Here is a 24,234-nt window from a genome sequence, read left to right as displayed (position 1 = left end):
CTTAAAAGCAATACAGGTCGTAAGAATTTAAAAAAAAAATTCTTGTGACTTTTGGTTGAATTTTCCCTTGTACTCAAAATCTTCTTATTCATTGCATGTGAACTTTTGTGGAGTGTTATAATCCGCGTAAGCAGCTTTCTTTAAAAAGTATTTTGTGGTAATCTGGTCGTTTGATGACATCAGCAGCTCACACAAAAGTTAAATGATATTGTATCTTAGTAAACAATTGATTTGCTTCGCAGTTTTCGTGAACACAAAGCCGTAGGGAATAAAGAGTTTTGTTGTCAAGAGTCTTAAGTCCTTTACGTAGTTGTCGAATTATAATGGACAATTCGAACCTATTTTTTCCCACTACACTGTCACGATGGTGACTTTTTGGCAGTTTTGTTTTCTGAAAATCGTAATTATTTATTTCGTGGAACCATAGAATCATCTCTGAGCTTTTAAATGTTTAATTGTATGGCTTTTTTTTGGCCGATTTTTATAACGTTTGTCCAGAAAGAGTGTGCGAAGAATCACGTGTCTCGGAAAGAGTTTCATTACAAGTAGCAAATGAATGCACCATTTATGGTTTATTTAGCCTTCAGAGGGAAAAGCGTCTCGCCACGAAAAATCCGTTAGATTTTCCTCACAAACAACTTGAAAGTTATGTGCCCGCAGAAAAAATGAAAGAAATGATTTTTCGATTGTCGTCATTGGACGCGCGATATAAGAACTTAAGTGTCTTAGGCTGCACGCAATTCTTACGATCAACTGGCTCTTTGAATGAAATATCGAAAATGATGGTTCGACGTTTTCTCAATGTTATCTAATTCAAGTTGTAAGTAATTGTCATGTCAGAGACTATAGTTGCAAGCAAATGCGGTCTGCTGCTCTGCAGGTGAGCTTGTCTATGGTGGAAAATACAGTGTTCTAACATACACGTATTTTATCTCCTAGCGGTGAGTTTACTTTCAAGAACTCTCTCTCGGCGTGAAGATGTGAAAGAAACGTTGATAAAGAAATGATTTCTATCTGTCTGTTAGGCTGACGAATTCATAGCAGGTAATTTAGTGTTAATAACTGAATTGAAAACATAACTTGACCACCATAAAGAGTAAAACAGCTAACGTTTCGAGCGTCTCACGAGGGGCTAACGCTCGAAACGTCAGCTCTTTTAATCTTTACGGTGGTCAATTTACGTTTTCAACTCATTTGTTAACACTAAATTACCTGCTATACTCTCCCACCGACGCAGCGCCACAGTTTCTTTAGAAACTTACCCCCTTTATTGATGAATTTCATAGCCCACCTTTTGAATCGAATTAGGAAAATTATGAGTTGAATTGAATTATTATGAAGTTTAGAATTTACCTCAGTGAATAAATTATTGAAAAGATTGTTGCTACTTACGCCGTTAATTCCTTCGGTGGAACTGATAAACCGTTGAGGAGCCGGGTTACGTTTCAGTGATGTACGCTTGTATAGTTATACAGCAATTCGATCCTATACGAATAATTTAATTGGATCCAAATAACTAAAAGCTTCCCAAGTACAAATCGATTTTTTTTCAAGGAAAAAGTCAAAAAAGGAGGTGGCGTCCCCCAAAAAAATGTGGGATTCGTCGTGTATCCGACAAATATTTTTTTGATCAAGATAAGGAAATGTTCATGTTAGGGAAGGTACGTTTTTTATTTAGGGGGGGTGGGTGAGCCGGGGCTTCGGGGAGAGTCATTAGTAAATTTTTACAAATTGGGGAGGGTCTAACTTGTTTTATTCGCAACTGGGGGAAGGTCACAGTTTTTTGTTGCAAGGAAAAAATTACTCCTCGTCGCTTAGTTGACTATTATTTGTTAACAAACGTGCGAAGTGTATAGCAACCTAAAATTTGTATCTACAAGCAAAGCTTTCAACCACGAAACTGCGGCGAAAGCGTTCCTTGTAGACGGGGACAAGTGATCCAAAAGGACAGGTAGAATTTTGGCAGAATTCTATTTGAGAATTCAGTATATTCGCCCTTTAGGTTCGGAAACCACCCCAGGTCTTCATCTTTCCACTTCTCTGGACTTGCACCTCCACTTGTTCTCGCACCCGATGTGCCACCAACAGAGTCAGAGAAGTAGTGGGCATCCTTTCTGAAAGGTGAGTCGGCAAACAGCCATAACATCCATAAGTTGCTCCATCTGACCTCATAAAATCCTCGCATTCACCACAAGCGCATTTCCCTCTTTCTATTCCTCGTACATCCTTGCCCATTTTCAAGTTTTCACCGTGCAATCACACGCTACGCAATTAACTGCTTTGTGCGCAGACGCGGTTATGTGAGCAACACTTCCGGTTAGTTATTTTCACTTCGGGTTATTTTTGTCTAGGAGGAGGTGGGGGGAGGTTCAGATGTTGTGTAGGTATTTGTGAAGGGTCATGCATTAATCCATTCTGGGAAGTGGGAAGGCCACGACTTTTTTCGCAAAAATTTTTTGAAATACCCCGACCCACCCCTATCAATAAAAAACGTACCTTCCCTTACGAAAAGTTGTTATTGTAGCTTATTGTGTGACGCGGCTCTTGAAGTCTCCTGAACGTTGTTTGCCCGGGTAAGTGAAATTATTTAAAAATTATTTTTATCCCCTCAACAGAAATATCTATTTTCAGAAACTCATGCAAACATCTTGATATTGGATAATTAATATGATAGATTTATATAAAAATTAAGTCATGTTAGAAAGAATAGACCTAGCATTGTACATCCTGGAATGCTATTATAAAGCTACTGCTCCACCAATACATTGCTCTTACACACAATGACGTCATTTACCGGCGTATTCTAGGCGCTGAGTGAGCCAAACGAAGACAGTGGACAGTGGAATTGAGAAGACCGTCTGAGTCCCATGTAACTGTTGTGTCGAGAAAAGGAATGGTGTTATCTTTCTCGATTTCCATGGTAAAACGAATGGTAGGCTGTTGACTGTTTAGGTGTTGTAAAAATCCGTTGACATGGTCTCGGTCTGAGACTGTGAAAGAATCATACACGTATCGTTTCCAGATCTTAGGTTTGCAAGTCGATTTGCTATCGCCTGTTCCTCAAATACTTGTGGATAGTGGAATCGAAATTCCCGAAGCTTGGATACCCACGATCACACAACACAACAGCTGATCAATGAGAACCTATGAGTCTGGCAACCGGAATAATAATGAGAATCGAAATGCACCAATAGCGGCCAACCAACGTGCTACAAATAGCGACACGTAAACAATCGACCTCATCGCCTGATGAAGACTAGCAGTATTGCAGTCGAAACGTTGCGATCAACGCCCAAAGTGACTCCATCGGATTCTCACTTTACTAATATATCACTGTAAACAGTTCACAGCTTTAAACAATTTTTTTCTGGTTTGAGGTGTTTGTTAGAATGGGTAACACAAGAGGAGAAAGACTCTAGCGTACAACAGTTCTGCAAAGAACCTGGACCTCCATGTTACAACATGGTAAAAGAAACCATAGGCTAATAGAGACTGAGCAGCATGATAAAATTTCACACCGAAGGAATAGCAAACAAGTGAGAGGTAGACGGCGCATACCTAGTAAGTAGGAACTGTCATACGTAATCTAACGTGATTCGCTGGCTGAGATGGAACGATGATGATACAAGAAGATTGACAGCTTAGTATTGTTATCTGTAGTGTCACCTTATAAACGGTGACACCCGCTTTTCTCACTAGATAGAAGTTAGTCCCTGTTGTAACAACTTGAGAAGAAAGGAGATTAAAGAAGAATCAACCAAACAAACAACGAGTGTTAGAGATTCTACTTCTAACAAAATCCATGACTGCAGTTGTAATGGATGAAGAGGTATTTCTGATTGATACAATTGTTAGTTTTTTACATTTCGTTGCAGGCAATCAGAAGTGGGATACAGCCACTTGTAACTGAAACAGAGCCACTAAATTTGTGAGTGATTACCAAAGTGGACACTCCTCCGTCTCAGCTGAATATTCCACTCCTAGGTCATGAAATATGGAAGTCATGGAATCTATAGACTTTACATTTGTCGAGAAAACAGAAAACAAGAGAAATAAGTTAAAACCCTTTTTCAGTTAGCACAATGTTGTGTGCAAAGGGAAAAAGACAAAACATTTTGATGGAATCAACCTTAATCACACTCTACTGATCAACTGAACCATTGTTTAGACTAACATCAAGTTGGTGTGCTGCAGCCGCAAAATAGCTATGAAACAGTGCTGAAAATATTTTTTCCCTTTCTTTCGAATTTCCAGTAAGTGTGGTTTATCTCAAGAAGCCTCTGCGTTCTTTTGAATGTTTAGTCTTTGATTATATACAACGAAGGGAGAGAGTTTGAGAGATTTCAATTTCGTGTAAATGTCTATCAGCAACAGTCATTTACTTCAAGCACTCTTCTTTTTCAGCTTGACGGAGGATCGTGTTTCAGTAACATACATTTTACCCTCAGCGGAAAGGCTGGATCACCTGACGCAAATGGTATCATAAGAAGCATAAGAAAAGAAGAAGCATTGCAATCTCAGACACTTGTGAAGATTCGAACCTCAAGCAATCAGCCCAAATAAGGAAATCCCAGCCGGGTGGAGGGTTTCGTGCGCTTCTCTCAGTGCTTGCCCATACTTCGGACTCACCCTCAAGTACCTCCGCGTAAGACTGTGTCATTTTATTTGGTTTTTACAAAAACCAAAAAACGTGGGCATGCATAGCATACAAGAGGACACTTTGTGCACCAGATGTTTTCATTATTGTGAGAAGAAAGACTTAAAGGTAAGTCAGATGAGGAACTTCCTCACTTCTTTTTCTAGCGCTGAAAATAGTTGAAACGTTTCGTTTGTTTCGACATTTTCAAATGAAACCCCGTATGTTAAACTGGGACACCATCCGGGAATCGCCAACTATGTATGACTTATACCGCTGCTCCCCCTTTCGTTTCAGTGGGCTCGTATTGACGCGACTTAAAGGCCCATATGGAATATTGTCGGATGTTTGCTTAGAAAAAGGCTCACAAAGGGAGGGTCATGGGCACCTCAGGAACCTCTCCCCCCTAGCTACGCCTTGCATCACTTGGGCAAATGACGAGGCAAGATAGCGCACACTCAAGAAATACGTACACACGGTAGTGGACCTGAAAATCTTAAGTGAGGAATCCTCCTATTCTGTGTAGAGGGTCTCAATGAGTTTAACTCAGTGACTGTACAACGGCAAAAAAATTTAACCACTAGGCGTAAAAAAATTGAGAAATTTTAACCTTCAGTCGTAAAAGCCATCACCCCATCGAGATGCTATGTATGTAATGGCGCCGGCCATATCACTCTTTAACAGGAACCCAGGTTCTGTGCTCCTGGCTTTAGTAAATAGTGAATACCACAAAAGTGAGTTGTGCTTTTCGTGCGCGCCGAAGCGTTATCCTTAGAGCAGCCGAAGAAACAAAATCACGCTTGAAAAATTCAATTTCCGACTACTTTTCGGTATATTGATAGAAATAAACTAATTTTTTGTTTCTGTGTAGAAGAATCTAGGTACAGCTTGTTTCCAGTGGCAAGCTAGAGTCGATTGCACCAAGTCGCGCGCAAAATTATTACGAAGTGTGACGACAAGATACAAAGCAAGGCGAAGACACCGTATTTTTCGATGACGTCATAGCTCACGTTTGGATCTAGGATTAATAATTTCCGCTTTCGCAGGATCGCTTTCTGTCCAAAGATATGGCTCAGAAATCGTATGACTACATGTTTCTAACAATACTGATCGGCGATAATCATGATACAAAAAGAAAGCTGATTTTCAAAGTTGACGATCAACCATATTTCGGTAAGTAACCGTAAACTAGCAATCATCTACAATTATGAACTTTATCCCCTTTCCTTCGTGTCACTATTGTTACTAAATAAGGAAATTGGACCGCCTAAATTAAGTAAAACGGGGGTTAGGGATTTCCTTGAGCCGCGAAAATTAGTTCCTTTTAGCGGTATTACCATAACCATGAGGCTGTCAGGTCAAAATAATCCTCACATGTTTGTTGTTCAGTTTGGCGTTAATTCGCTTGAGCAAAGTATTGGCTCGTTCGATGTCATCAGCAATAAATTGAAAAGGAGGGAGGGTACCACTTGTTTTACAAATCAGCTTGGTACTGGATCTTTGAAATATTTTTTTTCCACCAGAAATCTTGTATTTGGATGACAAAACTTTGGGAAACTTATGTAATGTGTAGTATTTTAACTTTGTGTTGTGATTTCAAATCACACTTGAAATTTCAAACCAAATTGCCCCATGCTTAGCTTAATTGACATTATATATTCTATGTATATCATACATTCTATTCTTTTATATATTATTTATTTAGAACAAGATTTAATAAATTTGTAAACCGGAATGAAATTTACTTCAACTGAGAACCCACTCAGTGTTTGGCTTCATAGTTTAGTTTGGTTTAGCACTAAACATGTACTTTGAGGCACAACTTCCAATCCCTTTGAAAAGTTTTCAGGCTTCTTTTCTGCAATTTCTTAATCAACATTTCTTGATCATTTCTTCAATTGCACTGCATTTGCAAGTGAAAGTTAAATTTATTTCCATACTCTTGACTTTGTAATACAAACTATTACCTTGACATGTCAACAACAAAATTACTATTTCACAGCTATATAAAATACCTTCACACAAAAATCTATATTTTTTAAAATATACAGCACTGTAATTAGTTGATTGCATTAGGATGTCCATCACCCTTTTTAGTTACAGACCTGATTTAACTCTTCAAAGATTATTTGTTGATCAAGTTGTTGAATGCTGAACTTTGCATGCATGGGTTTATCATATCAAGACAATGGATTTTTTCTTAAGTAAGCAATTGAATAAATAATAATAATTGCTTAAACTGGTAGATCATTTCTGTCATATTATAAAATAATGTGCTAACTGATAGACAACATTTAAAGGCAATAAATAAACTACTTTAAAGGAAGGTGTGAATCATTGTCTGTTGTTCCTTAGATTTATTTTTTAGTGACCTGGAGAGCTGACCTGCAGTTGTGACTAGGAAAACTCTTTTATGAGATCTGGAATTAAACAAAAATTATAATTTTATCTCACTCCAGTCAAATTTTGTGGGTCCAGGTTTTTGCCTCTTATTTTTATGTCCTAGGCAGCAGAGATCATTTTGGTGTGTTCTAGTTACCCATTTTGTTCAACAAAAATATAATGATGATCACACAATAACCACAGTATTTTGTCCTTTCAGACTGTACAGAAAAGAGAATAGAAATTGATGGGAAGATAATTCAACTTCAGATTTGGTAAGTTTCAGTCTTATTTTGTTCATGACCAATGTCTAGTTGCTCACAAAGCATGGCTAGATGAGGAAACTCTTTGAGAAAGCTGACAGGTGTCTGTATCAATTTGGGAATTGGCTGAATTTTAAATAAGGCCTGAATTTTTTGAGGCCTCTTTTTCACCACTGCTTAAATAGTGTTTATTACTGTGAAGAACAGTAGTGCAATTTGTCAATTTTTGGTGTACAACAGTACAACTTACAGTAACATTGTTCAAGGCATATATCTGGAAGAGTTTACTACAGTATACTCCTTTTCTTATATTGTTGTTTTGTTGTTATTTTATTGAGATATGCAACAAAGCCTTTGTGAAATTTCCAAGTTACTGCATTGTCCACTATATTGTTCACTGTGAAATTATTTTGGGAAAAAATTGTTAAAGTTCATTGGTTAATAATATTTGTAATGATACATGTATTTAACTGGAAAATATGTGTACTGGACGACAGTAAAATCATTTACCCATTTTTTTCACCCTCATTAATTTGACAACTTGATCTAAATAACACATCTAAACAAGTGGCACTTGAAGCAAAAAAAAATTGTGCAAAGGTGAAACAGAGACTTTGGAAATTTTGACAGCAGCTACTGTACTCTCCTTTTGAAAAATTGTCCCTCTACTTATTTTCTCAACAACTCTTTGATCAGAAGAGAAAGGTATATATATTTAATATATATTTTCAAATTGCCGAGTTTTGAAATATATATGGGTGTGTGTGTGTGTATGTGTGCTTGTGTGCATGTATATATATATATTATAGATAGATAGATAGATATAAATACTTACATACACCCATACATCATACGTACATAATTATGTATTCCAGGGATCTGGAAGACCCCACAAATTGGTCATTCTGTCTACCTTATCTCACAATTTTCAAGGTAAGAAATATGAATAAAGCATAAATTGTAAAGTTTAGATTGTATAACAAAGGGCTAAGCTAATGTCAATGATGAAAAAAAAAAAGTACACATACACCTGCACTTACCTCTGACAGCCTTTAGGGAGCGCCGTTTACTCGCCAAAACAAGCAAAGCTGGCAATGAATGGGGAGTACTTTAACAGCTTCCACCTGGTCACAAACCTTCTATTTTTATGGCTACTGCTTCCTATGGAGGCGAAGCCATAATGTTGTCCTGTTGAATAAGTGAGTGACAGTAAAGATAACATTAACAGATAACAGTAAAGTACGAACGACCCTTCGTCTGCCGAGTTTTACCTGATGTTCGTCGTTCTTGGCTTTTGTTTCTTTCGGAACCCTTTCGGTCGATCAACGCTTAGTGACGATTTCTTCGAATTGCTTCGAATGTTACTCGGAATATTAGTAGGTGATCAACCTTTTTTCCGGTGCAGCTTACTGTTTGTTTCGGCCGATCAACGCTTAGAAACGATTTCTTCGAATTGCTTCGAATGTTACTCGGAATATTAGTAGGTGATCAACCTTTTTTCCGGTGCAGCTTACTGTTTGTTTCGGAGTACTACAGGTAAGTAATTGAAAACACTTTTTTATTGCAGGATAATCTAAATAGGTTTGATCTGCACATAGTGGAAACGTTGAAGAGAAATTTAATTTTTCGATAAGAGAGCATTTCTCATTTCAATCGGCGATAAATGCTCAAAAGAGCCACTAAATTTGTGAAGCGAGCAAGGTCCGAAATACGATACCTTGAGTTCAACATGGTGACCCTCTTCAATGAAATGATGAAACGGTGGTGGTCCAGTTAAAAGCTTTCTGCTTTCGCCAGAGACTTACTGGAAGAAACATCTCCCAGTCTTCCTTTTTCCATCAGTTGATTAGGAAAAAAACTAAATTAGAAGCCCGCTCTTAAGATGCTAATTAAGCATGGGGGTGGGGGGTGAGGTAGAATTACATCTCTTTTCGCAGTTTTTTGTGTTTTCAAATGCCCTTGATTATTTGATAAATATTGTCTCATGATGGTTCGTTGTTTGTTACTCAGGGAATGTTGCTGACTTATGACATCACAAGGCACGAATCATTTGAATATGTGTCTTTTGGCTGGAGGTGGTTAATCAGAGAGGCAAGTCCTTTCTTGCTTTGTTAATTGACAATCTAACTTTTGATGTTGTTCAATTTATAAAATATGATCGCCAAGCTTACGAAATGTCCGTCAGTAAGAAACGATTACATACCAACGAACAGTGCTTCATTTTGTTGTTAGAAACGAACAACGCTTCCCTTTGGTGTTACAAACGAACAACGCTTTCCTTTGGTGTTACAAACGAACAACGCTTTCCTTTGGTGTTACAAACGAACAACGCTTTCCTTTGGTGTTACAAACGAACAACGCTTTCCTTTGGTGTTACAAACGAACAACGCTTTCCTTTGGTGTTACAAACGAACAACGCTTTCCTTTGGTGTTACAAACGAACAACGCTTCCCTTTGGTGTTACAAACGAACAACGCTTCCCTTTGGTGTTACAAACGAACAACGCTTCCCTTTGGTGTTACAAACGAACAACGCTTTCCTTTGGTGTTACAAACGAACAACGCTTTTAGAACCGTTACTCAAAAATATTTTAGTTCCGACCATACGATCGATTTCTGTGTTGTCAAAGTCTTCATGGTATTGTTAGAAAGCACGATAAAGTTTATCAAACTTACGAAAGGTCCGTGAGTAAGAAACGATTACATACCAAACGAACAACGCTTTATTTTTTTGTTAGAAACGAACAACGTTTCCCTTTGTTGTAAGGAATGAACAACGCTTTTAGAATCTTCATGGTGTTGTCGGAAACAAAGAGCGCTTTAGTGATAAAAATTTCTCAACCCTATTGCCTATTTACAGTCTGAAATTCTGATTTTTTTAGTATTTGTTTCTTCGGGCGACTTGATTTTTTTTTTCGGCCGACATAACTAAAATTTCGGGCAACATGACTCAGGTTTCGGGCGACATGACTAGAGGCGAGATGACCCTCGGGCGACTTGACCGGTTACCGTTCTCCTGAGTGATGCGAGAGAGGAATGAGGTTACTGTCAACAAAATGTGGTAAAATTTTCAAAATTTCGTGTTCTTTTTTTTGCTCTTTAGTCAAAGAGAGGATTAAGACTAATCAGCCTAAAAAAAGAAAAGGAAAATCTGGAAATAACGCGAGATGCACTGTAAAGAATATTTTTGAGAAGCCTGTACTGAAGAGCAAATGGTGTCATAATCGGAAAGGCCTCTAGCAGAGTGTTGACGTTTTCTGCGGGATTTCGTTCGGGATCTCGATTTGCATATTTTGTCCTAAAGGTCCTAAAGTGAATTTCTGGCACATTTCACAAAACGCTGAGAAGTAAGAGTCTTAATCTAAAAAAACAAGTCGCAAAAGAGCCCAAGCCAAGGAAATGAATGTTAATTTTTTCCCTAGCTTGCTTTGCCAATTGCCCACTTTTCGTCCTCTTTTTCTCGATGAATTTTATATTTGGTTTTTCGCATAGTCTTTTAGCCTATTATCTGTTGAGTGATAATGTCCAGTTTGTTTGGAGGTCCACGTAACGCAGAGGCTGATTATTTAGTAGGGTAAACTCTGTCAATTTTGTGTTTTAAGACTCGCGCGCGCGCCTCTCGAAACAAATCCTAGAAAAAATTATTTTCATGATCTATACTGTATGAGTTTTACAGTGGTATATATATAGTTGTCTATGATTTCTTTAATATTAACGCGCGTAGGGCGATTTGTCCGGAAGGCACCCTCTTTTGTTGACAGTGTCGTGTAAAACGCTACCACAAAGATACTGTACTTCACAACTAATTCATTTATTTTACTACAAGGTCGCGTAAAAATCCCATTACCCCAACGTCAATGGCACGCAATGCGTGTAAACAAGATAAATAATAAGATAAATAACTAACTAAATGAAATATTAACGTTCAGTCGCGACAGACAGTAACTTTTAAAATGCAACAACCTAACCCAGAACTTTTTATGGGGTATATATATGAAAGACAACGAATCACTATCACGGTCCCAAAGGACTGATGCCCCTCCCCCTCTCCCTCCCCCTTCCTCAGAATTTCATAATTAAATATCAGGGTCGCTGGCAGTTACCCACAGTAAAATACCAACTTGCCCAACTGATATATGATTATAACAAAAGAATGAGAGTGATGGTTACCACTTTCCTCATTTGCTCCTTTGGATGCCAGTATTCAACCATCTTTTTAACAATATTTACCTGTAAACCTGAAAATACTTACGCTTCTAAACTGTGTGTATGCATGCATTTATATCTACATTCGACCCTCCGAAATTTACAATTTCTTTTTCCTAGCCCAAATGTAGTCAGTGCTAAGCAAGCCAGCCTGTAGAAAAATAGTTTCAAACAAAAAGTTATATCAAGAGGAAAGAAAAATAGCATATTACCTATACGAATAGTCGACAGGGTGAGTGTGCAATGAGATTCCTATCTTTTGGATCTTTAAGGTTCTCCTGTATTTTGATGCTGCATTTACAGTAACCTCTCTGTTGTTGACTGACCAGCCTTGAAATATATTTATTGTGTTGGTAAACTCCTTTACTGACTTAATTGTAATGTTGCCTAGGTTGGTAAACATGATACTGAAATTATGTTGATTGGATTTAATTGCCACCAGGAGTATCGTAGGATGGTACCAACAGAAACCGCGGCAAAGGTAATACAAATTAAATAAATGAGTTAATATTATTAAAAAACGGTTACAGTTGGTCGTTGTGGTGACGAACAAGAACATACGCATGCGTAGAAGAGTTATTTTATCCGGGTGGGAAGGTTGAGATGTGACACTGAGCAACTGATTTTTCAAATTCGCAAAAGAAAAAGAGCATTAACCTTCACAGTTTCCAACAAAAATTCCGTTCGATAGAGAGGAAAAAAGGTCCATCCAATTTATACGAAATAAACTCAGACACAGGTTGTCACTGTTGTCTGAACAATTTAAAGTAGAAATGGACTGCATTGGTGCCACGCTTACTGTGCTTTCCTTCGCAATCGTTGTTTGGTCTCGCCACGCAACGCACTCTCTCCCCCGTGGCGTGGCGAGGCCAAACAACGGCTGCGATTGATACCTAGTTAGCTTGCGAGTCCGGGCTTCATGGATCTTTATTATGGCGCTTCGGCACCAGCGCTTTAATTCTGTCGTGGACAGCAAACCAAAACTCCACTTTATCTCCTTAAACAAAGATATTTCGCAGTCTACATTTTTTCAAATAAATGAAAATAATACATTGAACGAAGAGAAAATGATCATATTTCAAAGGCTTTCACGTAGGCGTTGCAACGGGATGCGGGTTGGGGGAGGGAGGGGAGGGGCCCCTGATTTTTCCGGAAAATTAGGGGCAATGTGCCATTTTTTCGATAAACGTGTTTCTGTCGTTCAATTGAGCCACCACCGCGCCTAGTAAATTGATCGACTGTCAGCAGTACATTTTTTATTTATAAAATCTATTATTGGTAGGAAAAAAGGTGTTGAAAATTTGTCACGAGTATGGCTCGAAGGGGAGTCGTGTTCCCGTATGGTTTCGATTCAAACCTTAGGTTTTCGCGGTTGAATCCTCACGAGTTAATTTTTACCCTGCGCTTGCGAAAATCGTTTAACATCTTTCTTTATAATTTGTGTTGGTAGTATTGTGCAAAAATGGGCATTTCTTTCCTGTAGTTTGCGGATGAATTCGGATTGAAGTTCATGGAAGTCAGTGCTGAAGAGGATCATAATATAGATAAGGTGTGTTTAACCTGTCAACCATAACTCAGAATGCACACCAAGGGTTACTTTCACCTCATTTGATATAGTTTTGTTCTGTCTCTTTCTTTTAAAACTTCAGACTTTTCTCTAAGATCTCAAAGTGGTCCCCCCATATCCTGAACTGCATACCATCGTGAGCTCGTTGAATATTTTTTTATGCTGTATAAGGTTTCATTGACCCCTCAAATATTTTTTAATGGTAATGAAGACATTAAATAAAATACAAGATATACATTTCCGTCAATCTATGGGAGATACCGCTTCAAGTAGAGGACTTTAGTGGGAGCATGTTTTCAGTTAGGATCAAAGTGAATTTCTCTTATATGTAAAAGTCTCCTGGATGTTTTGGGGTCCAGAAAGAGGCCCCATAATATGATCTATTACAGGTACAATTAGATCAGCGTATCGCTCGTTGCAGTGTAGTTTGTTATGAGGTACGTGTGGCGGCTAGGAGCCCTGATCAAACATAAAAAAATACTTTTTTGGCCTCTTTGTTTACACCTAAAGGAGGCGAAAACGTAAATAAACAGATATTTAACTGAGTTGCGACTTTCCTCAATGAAGATTTTATGAAACATTTTGTTTCTTTTTCATAGCGTCATAAATGTAGAAACTGAACTGTTACTTTTCTGCAGGCGATTTTTACCCTTACTAGTGGTATTCTAGGAAGATTTCAAAAATATGGAAAGGTAAGCCGTTTTTGGTTTATTATTGGAAGATTTATTCAGATTCACCCCATTTACACCAAAGGAAAAACATGTTTTAAAGCTGTTTTGTTGAACACGGTTTAAAATTGTGTTCTTCATAAAAGTTACTTAAGCTGATCTTTGTCGACTTCATATCTAGCACAATGAAAATGCACGATAGTGATTACTTAGATACAATGTATCATTTAGTTGCTGATTTGTATTCAGTTAAACAAACCTGGTTTAACGTTGAATATGTGATAATCATACAAGAGCGATCTTAGCAGTAATTAAGCAGTAGTGAAAAGAAGGTCTAAAAAATTTAGGCCTGTACAAAATATATTTTGCTGGTTTGAATGGGGCTTTTGCTTAAGTTGTGAGTTTCTGTAAATTACTTTTTCTTTCTCTCTTTATTTCTCCGTTCTGTATTTGGATCCGTCAATGGTCCAGTTCGTACTACACTAAGTACAATTTTAACTTCTACTATAACCGAGCGTGAGGTCCGTACTGGGGAATATTTCCCTGTACGGCTCGAGCACAGAAGCTAAGTAAGTAGTATATTTTATAGCACTCGGACCAAACTTGTTTATTTTGAATTTTCCGGCTTTCGCGAAAAAAAATACATGGCTTATGACCCTTTCCGTGTAGATAGTCCGGATGGCAAAATCCAGACCAAGAAAGAACCAATCAGAATGCCCGGATTTGTCTCAGGAATATCTTGCCATATCATAACAAACAATTATTCCCCGAGCGCGTGTTGGATATGAGATGATGGATAGCGGGCCCAGTTGGCTATAATCATCACATATTTAATAAGCGCGTATGGAGGGGGAAAACTGTTTTATTAAAAAATTCCCAAAGTATAGAATCTTCCCAACTTTATTTTGCAAACTTTATTTTTTTGACGCGTACACTTACGGATTTGTAGAGCATGGTAATGATGGCTCATAACCCATAATGCCTAAGCCAATGAAACTCTTGAATTACATTATCCAATGACCCAGCTTTTAATAATAGTAGATACTCCTCTCCTCTTTTCCACCAGAGATCGCTTTGAAAGGTAGGGCAGTTCCTCAGGCAGCTCTATGAATATTACTAGCGATGTGGTGTCGAAGAGTATTCGGCTCTTTTCGTACATTAGTTTAGCAATGTTTGTAAAGTTTCATTACGGCACATTTCCTGTTAGCCATTGAGGATGTCAGCACATGCATTTACGTGAATCGTTTCCACCCTCATAAAAAATCGTTTAATTTTGAAACTCATATTGTTTTACTTGTTTTACTTTAAGGAGATTCTCGAGCAACAAACTCCACCGACCGAAGGATTTGTCTCCTATATGCGAAAGTTTCTCGGTTTGGAAAGCAAGAATGTATGTTTGGAAGTTGGTAGTTGCATTTTTTTTAATAAGTCTTTTTTTTAACTTTTCATGTCGACTTTTACTCACCAATTTGTGTTATGCAGAAGCCATCAAAGCAACCGCCTTCATCATCAACGACACCATATTTGTCAGTTCCAAAGAATAAAGTCGCAAAAGAACCCCAAAAAGGTATAATAAAATGTTTGAAAAGGGGGGAATGTTTTATTAAAAAAATATGATATAACAGTTTGGTGAGTCTCGTCTCTCATTCTATTTTTTTAATTTCGGCCAGATATGCAATGGAAAATTTACTCATCGGAAAGTCTATGATTTTATAATCAGTACGTGGTTGATTGGTTTACATTATTTTGTCACATTTAATATTACAGGTGACGATATTTTTAACTGGTTAATCATTTTTTTTCCAACTTAGCTTATTTTACCTCTTTGAGTAGTAATCAAAAAAATAATTTTTCTTTACATGTAGAGCCAGTAGAAATTCTTGCAAGAGGACCCATAGCCTTGAGAGCGTACCACAAAGCTCTTGCTGAGGGGAAAACTAGTGTTAAAAGGGTGCCCATCATGGTTATTGGACAAGACCGGTCAGGAAAAACCAGTTTAACGAAGTCACTGAAAGGGCAGCTTTTTAACCCGGATGAAGATAGTACTGTGGGAATTGATGTTGATCCTTCTCACTTCGAGGTATCAAGCGAGACTTGGAAGGCAGGGGAAAAAGAGCAAGAAGGAACGACAGCATCCATGTCCTACGAACACCATGCAGCACAGTTGATTGCAGGCGCCCTGATGGTTGATAACCAAACGCTAGAGGAAAAAGCGATGGGGTTAATCAAGCCTGAGGATACTTTAACTGTTAAAGGGGATGTATCAGCTTTGATTCCTCGTTTCTCTTCTGGCGAAAACCGAGAATCTATAAAAGAACCTGGGCGCTCCGTCCAGGCTGGAAGCAGTGGAGAACAACCAAAGAGGTTTTCCTCGGAACCAAACCTTCGGTTTTCACCAAGTTTTTCAGAGACAACTAAAATTGAAGCAACAAGTAGTGGTTTTGAACCAGCAGATAGAATGCCAGAAGAAATAGCTGCATTGGTCCAAACATTACTTCATAAAGAAAAGAATGTAGAAGATGAAGAAGGAATCTACGCTGTTGTATGGGATTTTGGTGGTCAGTCAGTTTACTATGTCACCCATCCTCTCTTTCTTACATCCAGAGCTGATCTAAGCCGAAATCCCCACGAAACAGCAACACCTCCTTATAAGCAAGGCATGTTCAAGTCATTTCAAGACAACTTCAACCTGAAAACGAATCTGGACTATCTAGATTTCTGGATGACGTCCGTGGCTTCGTTGGCAACTGAAGGTGGAAACCGGAAAGAAAGCACTGGCTGTAAATTGTTGCCGGAGAATCTTCCTTGTGTGTTCCTAGTGTGCACACATGCTGATCAACCTCATGGTGGTGCAGATCCTTGAGCACTTGCAAGTGAGATCTTTCATGTCCTGCAAAACAAGCCGTATAGTTCTCATTTGTACGAGCGTGTCTTTGTGGTGGACAACAGCAAGTCTGGCGGAGAATCTGAGTGTCCAGAAGTACTACTTCTGCGTCAAACGGTACGCAGTGTTGCCGAGGAACTGCCGCAGATGAAGGAAGCCATACCTATTAGGTGGCTGCAATATGAAAAGGCACTTCAGGTTATCCAGGAAGAAGGCTACCGATGGATCTCGTTCCAAAGAGCCAAACAAGTCGCTTCGGAAAAGTGCAAAATTGTCGACGATGAGGAGTTTCTGACGGTACTGAACTTTTTACATGACCAGAGAATTTTAATTCATTTTGATGACTCTCCGCAGTTGAACAAGCTAGTGGTTCTGAACCCTCAATGGTTGATTGATGTGTTCAAGAAGGTAATCACTGTGAAGCCGTTCGACTCTGAGGAACGAGAATTTAGACACTTATGGAGCAAGCTTGAAAAAACAGGAATCTTGGCGGAAAAACTTCTGGAACATCTTTGGGGTTCATTGTTGCAACAAGAAGAAACGTGTGAAAGCCTTGTTGCCATCATGGAAAAATTCAGCTTGATGTGTCTTTGGCCGTCATCGTCCCCTTTATGTGACAAGCAGTATCTAGTTCCATCCATGCTGATGTCATATCCTCCTGAAGGCGTCATCAAGCTTTTAGAATCCAGAAAAAATCCATCTCTTTTTCTCAAATTGCAATCTTGCCAAATACCTCCCAGTCTATTCCCTCGGCTCGTATTGCAGTTTTTACAGTGGTGTACTTATGAATTCCAGAGCGCAGAGGACCCTAAATTACACCACAACTTTGCCCGGTTCTTTATCTCTCCAAATGGAGGTTGTTCTATTATCCTTCTATGTCATCCATCTTCGGTTGAGGTTGTTCTCCTCGGTGAAAGAGAGAATGGAGACTTATCAGCATATTTACGGTCAAAAATGACCTCATCAGTTGATGAAAACCCGAGCACCGATCCATTTATTGCGCATGTTGCCCGATCTGTGCGTAGGCAGTTGTCTTTGATATTCGAGTGCATGAGAAAAGAATTCTTTTGGTTCAACAGCATTAGACATGAGGTGTGCTTTCTATGTCCAGTATGTTCCCAGGGAGGCACTATCAACTACTGTCAAACGCATCGTGCTCAGGGTTGCATGCAAGAGGAATGCCTTCACTTTTGGTCAGAGTCAGAGTTGTTAAGCAGCCCAGAAGCTGTCATTTGTCGTGAGTCTGTCGACGCTGTGAAAACCAGAATCAAATTGAAGCAATTTGCGCCTTGGTTGACTCATCCCGATGAAAAGGTAAATGAATAAATGCAGGTATCCTGAAAAGTTTGCTGGTCTTAAAGTGGAAATAGAGATAATTCAGAGCGACTTTCACGCTTTACGTTACTGCATTATGTTGGATATTTTCATCGTTTGCATAGAGTTTCTACCGCACTGTCTACTTTTCCTGGTGTTTTTGGTAGCAAATGACGTTTCATGCATAAATGCCCTTGGTTTGTTGCCGTGCCTTTAGTTATGAAGCGTGAGTATGAGCTTGTAATGGGAAAAAGACCAAGTCAGTTCCCACTAACTCCAATTTTTATTTTATAAATGTTAGAAAACCTCAGGCGGAGCGTGCCTACTTCTGCCAGCTGTGGAAGGTACATGCGAATGTTACTTACTTTCTGTGATAGATTGTTACCATATTCCTATATCACGCGTGTCTTTTTTATAATTCATTCAGTTTCCGTGTTTTACTTTATTTCTTTACCTTTTTTCTCTTCATTGGAATAGGTAAAGCTAGTAAGTAAAACATGTCGTTCGTACCACATTTCACGATATGTATTGCTAATGTTGAATTTGGGAATTGGCTTGAACAGCTACGTTATCAAAATAGTTGCTATCAGGCATTTGCTTTCATTCTTAGCACACAAAGGGGAACGTGAGGATAACGCTCTCGCTTTACCTTCCGCCCACGCTTTACCTCCTGCGGTTCAAGACACTCTTCTTTCACCGTCGTGTGATGCTACAGAAGTTGTGATTCGTTTTCAAAAGGATCTGCACTTGGATCAAACCTCATTAGAAAGTCCAAAGGACGAGACGAAGATAATGATCCGCTGTTTGGCAAGAGAAGCAAAATTTTCAAATAGGCTGGATGTGGTAAAACACTTGAGGGAAGTTTCACCTGCTGGGATCACAGGTAGACTATTGACTGCATGACTGACCCATCAGATTGACATAGTACTGTGCTTTATTTTTTTCTTGCTTTTGCTGAATTTGAGTAGTTCTTGCAGACAACAATTCTGTTTACTTGTCACTTGTTGATTGTTGTTATTATTATTTACCTTTGTAACCTCTCATTATAAAAGCGAGAAAGATACAACACAGAGATCTCGATGTGCTGAAATTTCCAATCTTTGCTAAAGTAAGCTTTTGGTATTTTTTTTCCAATTGCTGATTTGAACATTATCTTGGGCTACGTTCTAATTGCAGTAAGCATTATTTGATGTGTTTCAACAGGCCCCCTACTTCCTGACGATCTCGATGTTCGGGATGTTCCTTTCCAACAAATCAGACATCTTTCTGTGAATTTGTCTGGTGAGTAAGTTACGTGGTTGTCGCAAAGATGAGGTCCTTCATGTAATGTACAATGGATAAACAGCAATCCTCGTTGCAATTTTTAAAACATTTACCGCTAATCCATTCCTGTCACTGTTGGTACCTGGAAAATTAGACCACCTGAAAAAAATCAAAGTTACGCTATGGTGAACTCGTAGATGTACTGTGCAGAACATTACGATTTGTTTCATCAACTGTGTTGATAATGTAAATTGGTCACCGTAAAGAGTTTCTAAAGCTGAGGTTTCGAGCGTTAGCCCTTCGTCATTCGCTCTGCGATGGACTAACGCTGGAAACGTCAGCTTCAAAACTCTTCACGGTGGTCAATTTACATTATCAACTCAGTGGATAATCCCAATAATCTTGTTGTATCCCCCATCGACGCAGCACCACAGTTTCTTTCAAATTTCTCCTTTTTCACGTGTATATATACGCGTAATTTACAAAAGATAAAGCTGGGAATTCCCTTGAGACCTGAAATGGGTAAACACAACAGACAAGGTAAAGACCTTTATTGATCCGCCCCACAGTCAGTCGGCCATCTTTAATAAAATGCATGCTCTCAATTCTCCCCAGACTCTCATTTCCCTATCTAACGCCACAAAATTTGCATATCTATTCCCCCAGTACTTGTTTGTATGCTCCACATATCCACGAGTGCAGAGTGCAAAGAGTTTCATGGGTGGCGTGTTGAACGTGTAGCACGAGGTTGAAATCTATTTTCATTTTTAGGGCGGAGACGAGTGGATGATAGTGGCCGATAGACTGGGATTGTCTTCAGCAGAGATTCGGTTCCTGGAGAAGCGGTCACGTAACCCGTTCGAGGAAGCTCTGGTGCACTGTCAGAATCGCCAGTATCTAACTGTTGGAGAGTTGTACGATGTTCTAGTTGAGTGTGGATATCCAGCATATGCCGACTTTTTGTGAAACCAGGGTTTGGTTTTTATCTGTGTCAGAGGATCCGTATTCAAAATGGGCAGATAAATGAAACGAGTGGATTAATACTGGTGCACTGTCGGAATCACCAGAATCCAGCTGTTGGAGAGTTGTACGATGTTCTAGTTGTAGAAACTAGAGAAGTACGTTTTTGTGTGAAACACGATAATTTCAAAATTTGCGATCAGCATTAACTTGAGCACTGAAGGTTCTTGTTACAGATATAGTTCTAATGCGTTTTTAAAATGACGCAAAATAATAATACTACAATGAAAGTGTAATCTATATTAATTATCGAATATTCAGCTACTTAATATAAAAATTTTGATAGTGCTCCTTATGATTGAGCGATGTCTTTTTAAAATATCTTGTTTCTTAGCGTTAATTTTATTAAAAAGAAAATTTCGATAGTTTTTATTACGAGGAAGGACCAACAACTACAATAATCTTAATTTTTTCACTCAATATAGGGTTCAAAATCTAGTACATTATAATTACATAAAAAAAACTACCGATTATTATAAATGTTAGAATAAGGAATAGGAGTAATGGCTCAGTGGAAGACTTCAATATAGAGAGGTCTTTATGAGCGTTGTTGCTTTAGAGATCTTACGTTAGGAATGGTCTCGTGTATGTTTAGAAAGGGAGTTTTTTTTCTGAAATACTTAGCAGTAAATTTTTTATTTAAAATTTATACGATTTTTGATCGCTCCCTAAGAAAGCATGGTGTTTTATTCCATAGTCTATCACCAATTCTTGAGAAGGTATTTTGTTTGTACTTCAAGGTTTGATGGAACTTGAATGATTTGCCTTCCTCTTAGATAGAATTAGTGGTAGTTGTTGAATAGAATAGCGCATTATTTTGTTCTACATCGCCAGTAGTAGGGCTTTAGCTATGATTTTTAAGATTCTTATAGGCATAGCTATATTGTGTCCTTGTTTACATGGCAAAATTTATTTCGGTATGAAACATGTTTAGTTTAGTTAGGAATAACTTAGATTTACATTTACTCGGTATTATTCGAGTAAAGAAGAGGAATTAATGAACGAGTAAAATTTTACGTCCAAATATATATTTTTGTTTTTCATATGTGTTTGTGTGACTTATTTCTTAGCTTAGTTGATCATATACCGGAGATTATGCTGCGAAGGTGTGTTAAAATCCTTACCCAAGATCTCAAAACTTGAAGTAGTTTGAACAAGATAAAGCTTTGGTCGAGACTTGTTTTCTTCTTGTGTAAGGTGACGTTCAAACATTTGCTGTCTCGTGCCAAACTTGTCTATTCTCAATCTGTTCTGGTCCCATTCTCATTTCGTCTGAATGCTGTAGTCCCATAATATCAAAGAAAATCAGTTCGGTACGAGTCCATCATTCACGAGGAAAAGTTGTAGCATGTCAATCAGATAAGTCTATAGGCCATGACAAATTTTATCCGATTGTTTCTGAACCTGACTGGTACACCTGTAGCTCTCAGTGCAAACGATAAACGGTGTTCTCACGGGGAACTTTGTCAGCTTTTGATAAATTTTATTTCTAACGGCTTTCATTCATCCCTAATGTTCCAAAGGCAGTTGAAGGTTAATTATGGTGATCTGAGAGGTTCACATGACGACTTCACTGCATTGAACAGCAGTTCCAAAATACCTTAATGAAAGCTTCCAAGAAATTAGAAAAGGATATCTTCCAAACAGCATTAGTCCAAAATTCTAATAACTTCAACTTTTGTAGTTCTGAATAGAGAACTTGCAGAATTGACTTCCTTATTGACACACTTCCGGTTTCGCAAAATGTTAGTCGTGGATTCATGATTGTCTCTTTATGAAAAGCGTTTTTCAAAAATTATCGATCATTACAGGATAACGGACATCTTAGTGAACGGTGCTAACAACGGAATTATAAATTGTGAAAAAATGTTTACCACCAACGCTTTTTGTTCAACCAACACAGACTTCTTTAATTTTCCTTCAAATGGTTAATTTCACGCGCTGTCGAGTTTTAAATAGGTAATTACATTCAAGTGCAATTTTGGATAAATCAGCACGAGTAAATTTTTCAAATGGTAACCAAATTGCGCAACCCCATAGGGCGTACCCTTGGCGGATAGATCTATCGGCCTCCGGTAGACATTTCCAGCGCCTTGTTTACAACTCGCATTTGGTTTTTTCTTGGTCCATCGCGACCAGACTACCGTGACTCAAGCAGTGGACTTCTCGGCAAAAAGACTCCTGCTCTAGCAAATGCTTCATTCGTTTATGTATTTTGCATTGGGATCAAGTGCCAATATCATATCATATCAATATCATGCCAGCGGAGTACCCTGGGTACGAGTGCATGCATTCCATATCCAAGATGGCGGATCATTAGGAATAAGAACTTAACAGCCTTCACGTTCCTTACACAAGTTGGTGATAACTTTCAAAACGAAATCTAAGGCCACATTAGGTAAGGTACCCAATTTTTTCTTCATCCACAGGACAGACTCACGCCTAGCTAAATTTATACGTTCGATTCAAACTTAACCAGTTGAATTTTTTTTGTTGTACTCAGGAAATCCATTGATAATACATTACTAGACCATGGCTCTCAGAGTTGGTGTTCCTCGGGATGAAGAGCTGCTGAGTTTGTCCTCAGAAATTGGTGCTAAGTGGAAGAATCTTGCGCGTGCTTTGGGAATTCCTGAAGCCCAGATTGAGGTCGTTGAAGAGGAAAGTCGTAAAGTTGTGGAAAAAAGTTATCAATTGCTGTTGTTATGGAAGCAAGCTAATGGAACTCGGGCAACCTACGAAGCTCTGGTGGCAGGATTATGTCATACTGTTGTTCTGAGGAGAGACTTGGCTGAAAAATACTGTTATGGTCCAGTTGCTCCTCAAGAGAATGATTTAATGGAATGAAATCCTGGCGCGGCAAAGAAGGAATACTTATATAGATAGGATAGGTTTTAAATAATATTAATTCTTACATTGTCTAATGTAGTTTTTATCGCTAGCTTTTGCAATGAAAAGTGTGACTGTTATTTTTAAGGGCATTTTTTATCTTTCTGTGGACATTTGCAATTAATTATTTTGTTTGCATGATGTGGAAGACTTGAGAGCTCTGCTCTAGCCCAGCAAGAGGTAACCTGCAACTCTTGTCCTTAAACATCAATTTATAGCAGTGTTACATCTTTCTACAGGACTACAGAATTGAACATAGGTTGCCAAATTGGTGACTTATGCAAATTTAGATGCCCAAATTATTTTTAGTTGCCATAGTGTTTAAAACAGCGGCAAATTTAAGTGCTGGTGTAATTTGACAATGAGTACTTTATACTAAGACTCAAAAACTTTTCAGCCTAGAACTCTATATATGTAATGCATACCATTTCTTTGCTGTTTCTTGAAGTTTATAAGATTGTTGTTGAAAGTGAGGTGAATTTTTCTCATTGATTTGGCAATGCAATACCAAATGGCATTTGAGTCCTGTGTAAGAAATAAGTCTTTGAATATGAGAGGAAGAAGAAGATTTCTTGAAGATGCTTTTATTTGGTTAGGGTAACTCCTACAGTTACAAAAACTGATATCCTTAGAGGCCCTAAAGGAAAGTCTCCTAGTCTGCAGTTATGATTCTATGTGGTGATTATAATGATTTTCTTGATAGTTGACAAGAAATTTGTCAAGGGATAGTCAAGCTGAAGACTCTGAACTGTAGAGATCTAAATACCTTGAGCTTGAAACCAGAACAAAGATTTTCAGCTCCACAGAAAGCTATTAATGTACATGTAGGCTCAGTATTCTTACTCCTTGGTTCATAATGTATTTGTTTAAACTTCAATGAATATCTCAGATCACGGTTTGTACAAATTATTATGGTAGAAAAGAATGCTTCTCTCTGAGTGTATGCTGTTGAACACATCGGGCCAGTTATTTAAACAAAGTTTAGCAGTTGTTTAACAAAACCACTTTCTAAGCCATCTTCAAATTGGCCAAACCTTTTATCTAGGGATCAATTTTTTGTGAACAGTGTCAAGAGGCCGAAACTTTATAGTGGAAGGACATTTATTTAAATGAAATCAACCTCCCTATGGAGAATCACCCTGG

General features: G+C 38.3%; 1 protein-coding gene and 1 non-coding gene across 2 annotated transcripts; both read left to right on the top strand.

Moving 5' to 3' along the window:
- Nucleotides 1-737: 737 nt before the first annotated feature.
- Nucleotides 738-21,247, top strand: LOC113664542 (uncharacterized). Its single transcript, XR_016184168.1, has 20 exons — nucleotides 738-880; nucleotides 2,003-2,121; nucleotides 2,808-3,829; nucleotides 4,405-4,765; nucleotides 5,683-5,809; nucleotides 7,239-7,293; nucleotides 8,157-8,214; nucleotides 9,292-9,372; nucleotides 10,384-10,454; nucleotides 11,676-11,718; nucleotides 11,878-11,967; nucleotides 12,970-13,035; nucleotides 13,692-13,745; nucleotides 15,031-15,111; nucleotides 15,204-15,288; nucleotides 15,587-17,919; nucleotides 18,221-18,263; nucleotides 18,530-18,802; nucleotides 19,123-19,201; nucleotides 19,956-21,247. It is a non-coding gene; the product is annotated as an uncharacterized LOC113664542 (transcript).
- A 1,007-nt stretch (nucleotides 21,248-22,254) lies between these two features.
- On the top strand, nucleotides 22,255-23,984 carry LOC149049523 (FAS-associated death domain protein-like). Its single transcript, XM_089196946.1, has 2 exons — nucleotides 22,255-22,600; nucleotides 22,706-23,984. The coding sequence occupies exon 2, from the start codon at nucleotides 22,735-22,737 to the stop codon at nucleotides 23,047-23,049; it is 315 nt and encodes a 104-aa protein (XP_089053072.1). The 5' UTR covers nucleotides 22,255-22,600; nucleotides 22,706-22,734; the 3' UTR covers nucleotides 23,050-23,984.
- Nucleotides 23,985-24,234: the final 250 nt, after the last annotated feature.

This window comes from Pocillopora damicornis, chromosome 2, assembly GCF_964200805.1.
Source record: "Pocillopora damicornis chromosome 2, jaPocDami1.2, whole genome shotgun sequence".
In the NCBI taxonomy this organism is placed as follows: Eukaryota; Metazoa; Cnidaria; class Anthozoa; order Scleractinia; family Pocilloporidae; genus Pocillopora; species Pocillopora damicornis.
The sequence above is the reverse complement of the archived record's forward strand: the minus strand, read 5'-3'. Positions and strand labels throughout refer to the sequence as shown.

Bases quoted from the DNA above. Each gene is read 5' to 3' on its own strand.
- LOC149049523 (XM_089196946.1), top strand. From the start codon at position 22,735: ATGGCTCTCAGAGTTGGTGTTCCTCGGGATGAAGAGCTGCTGAGTTTG.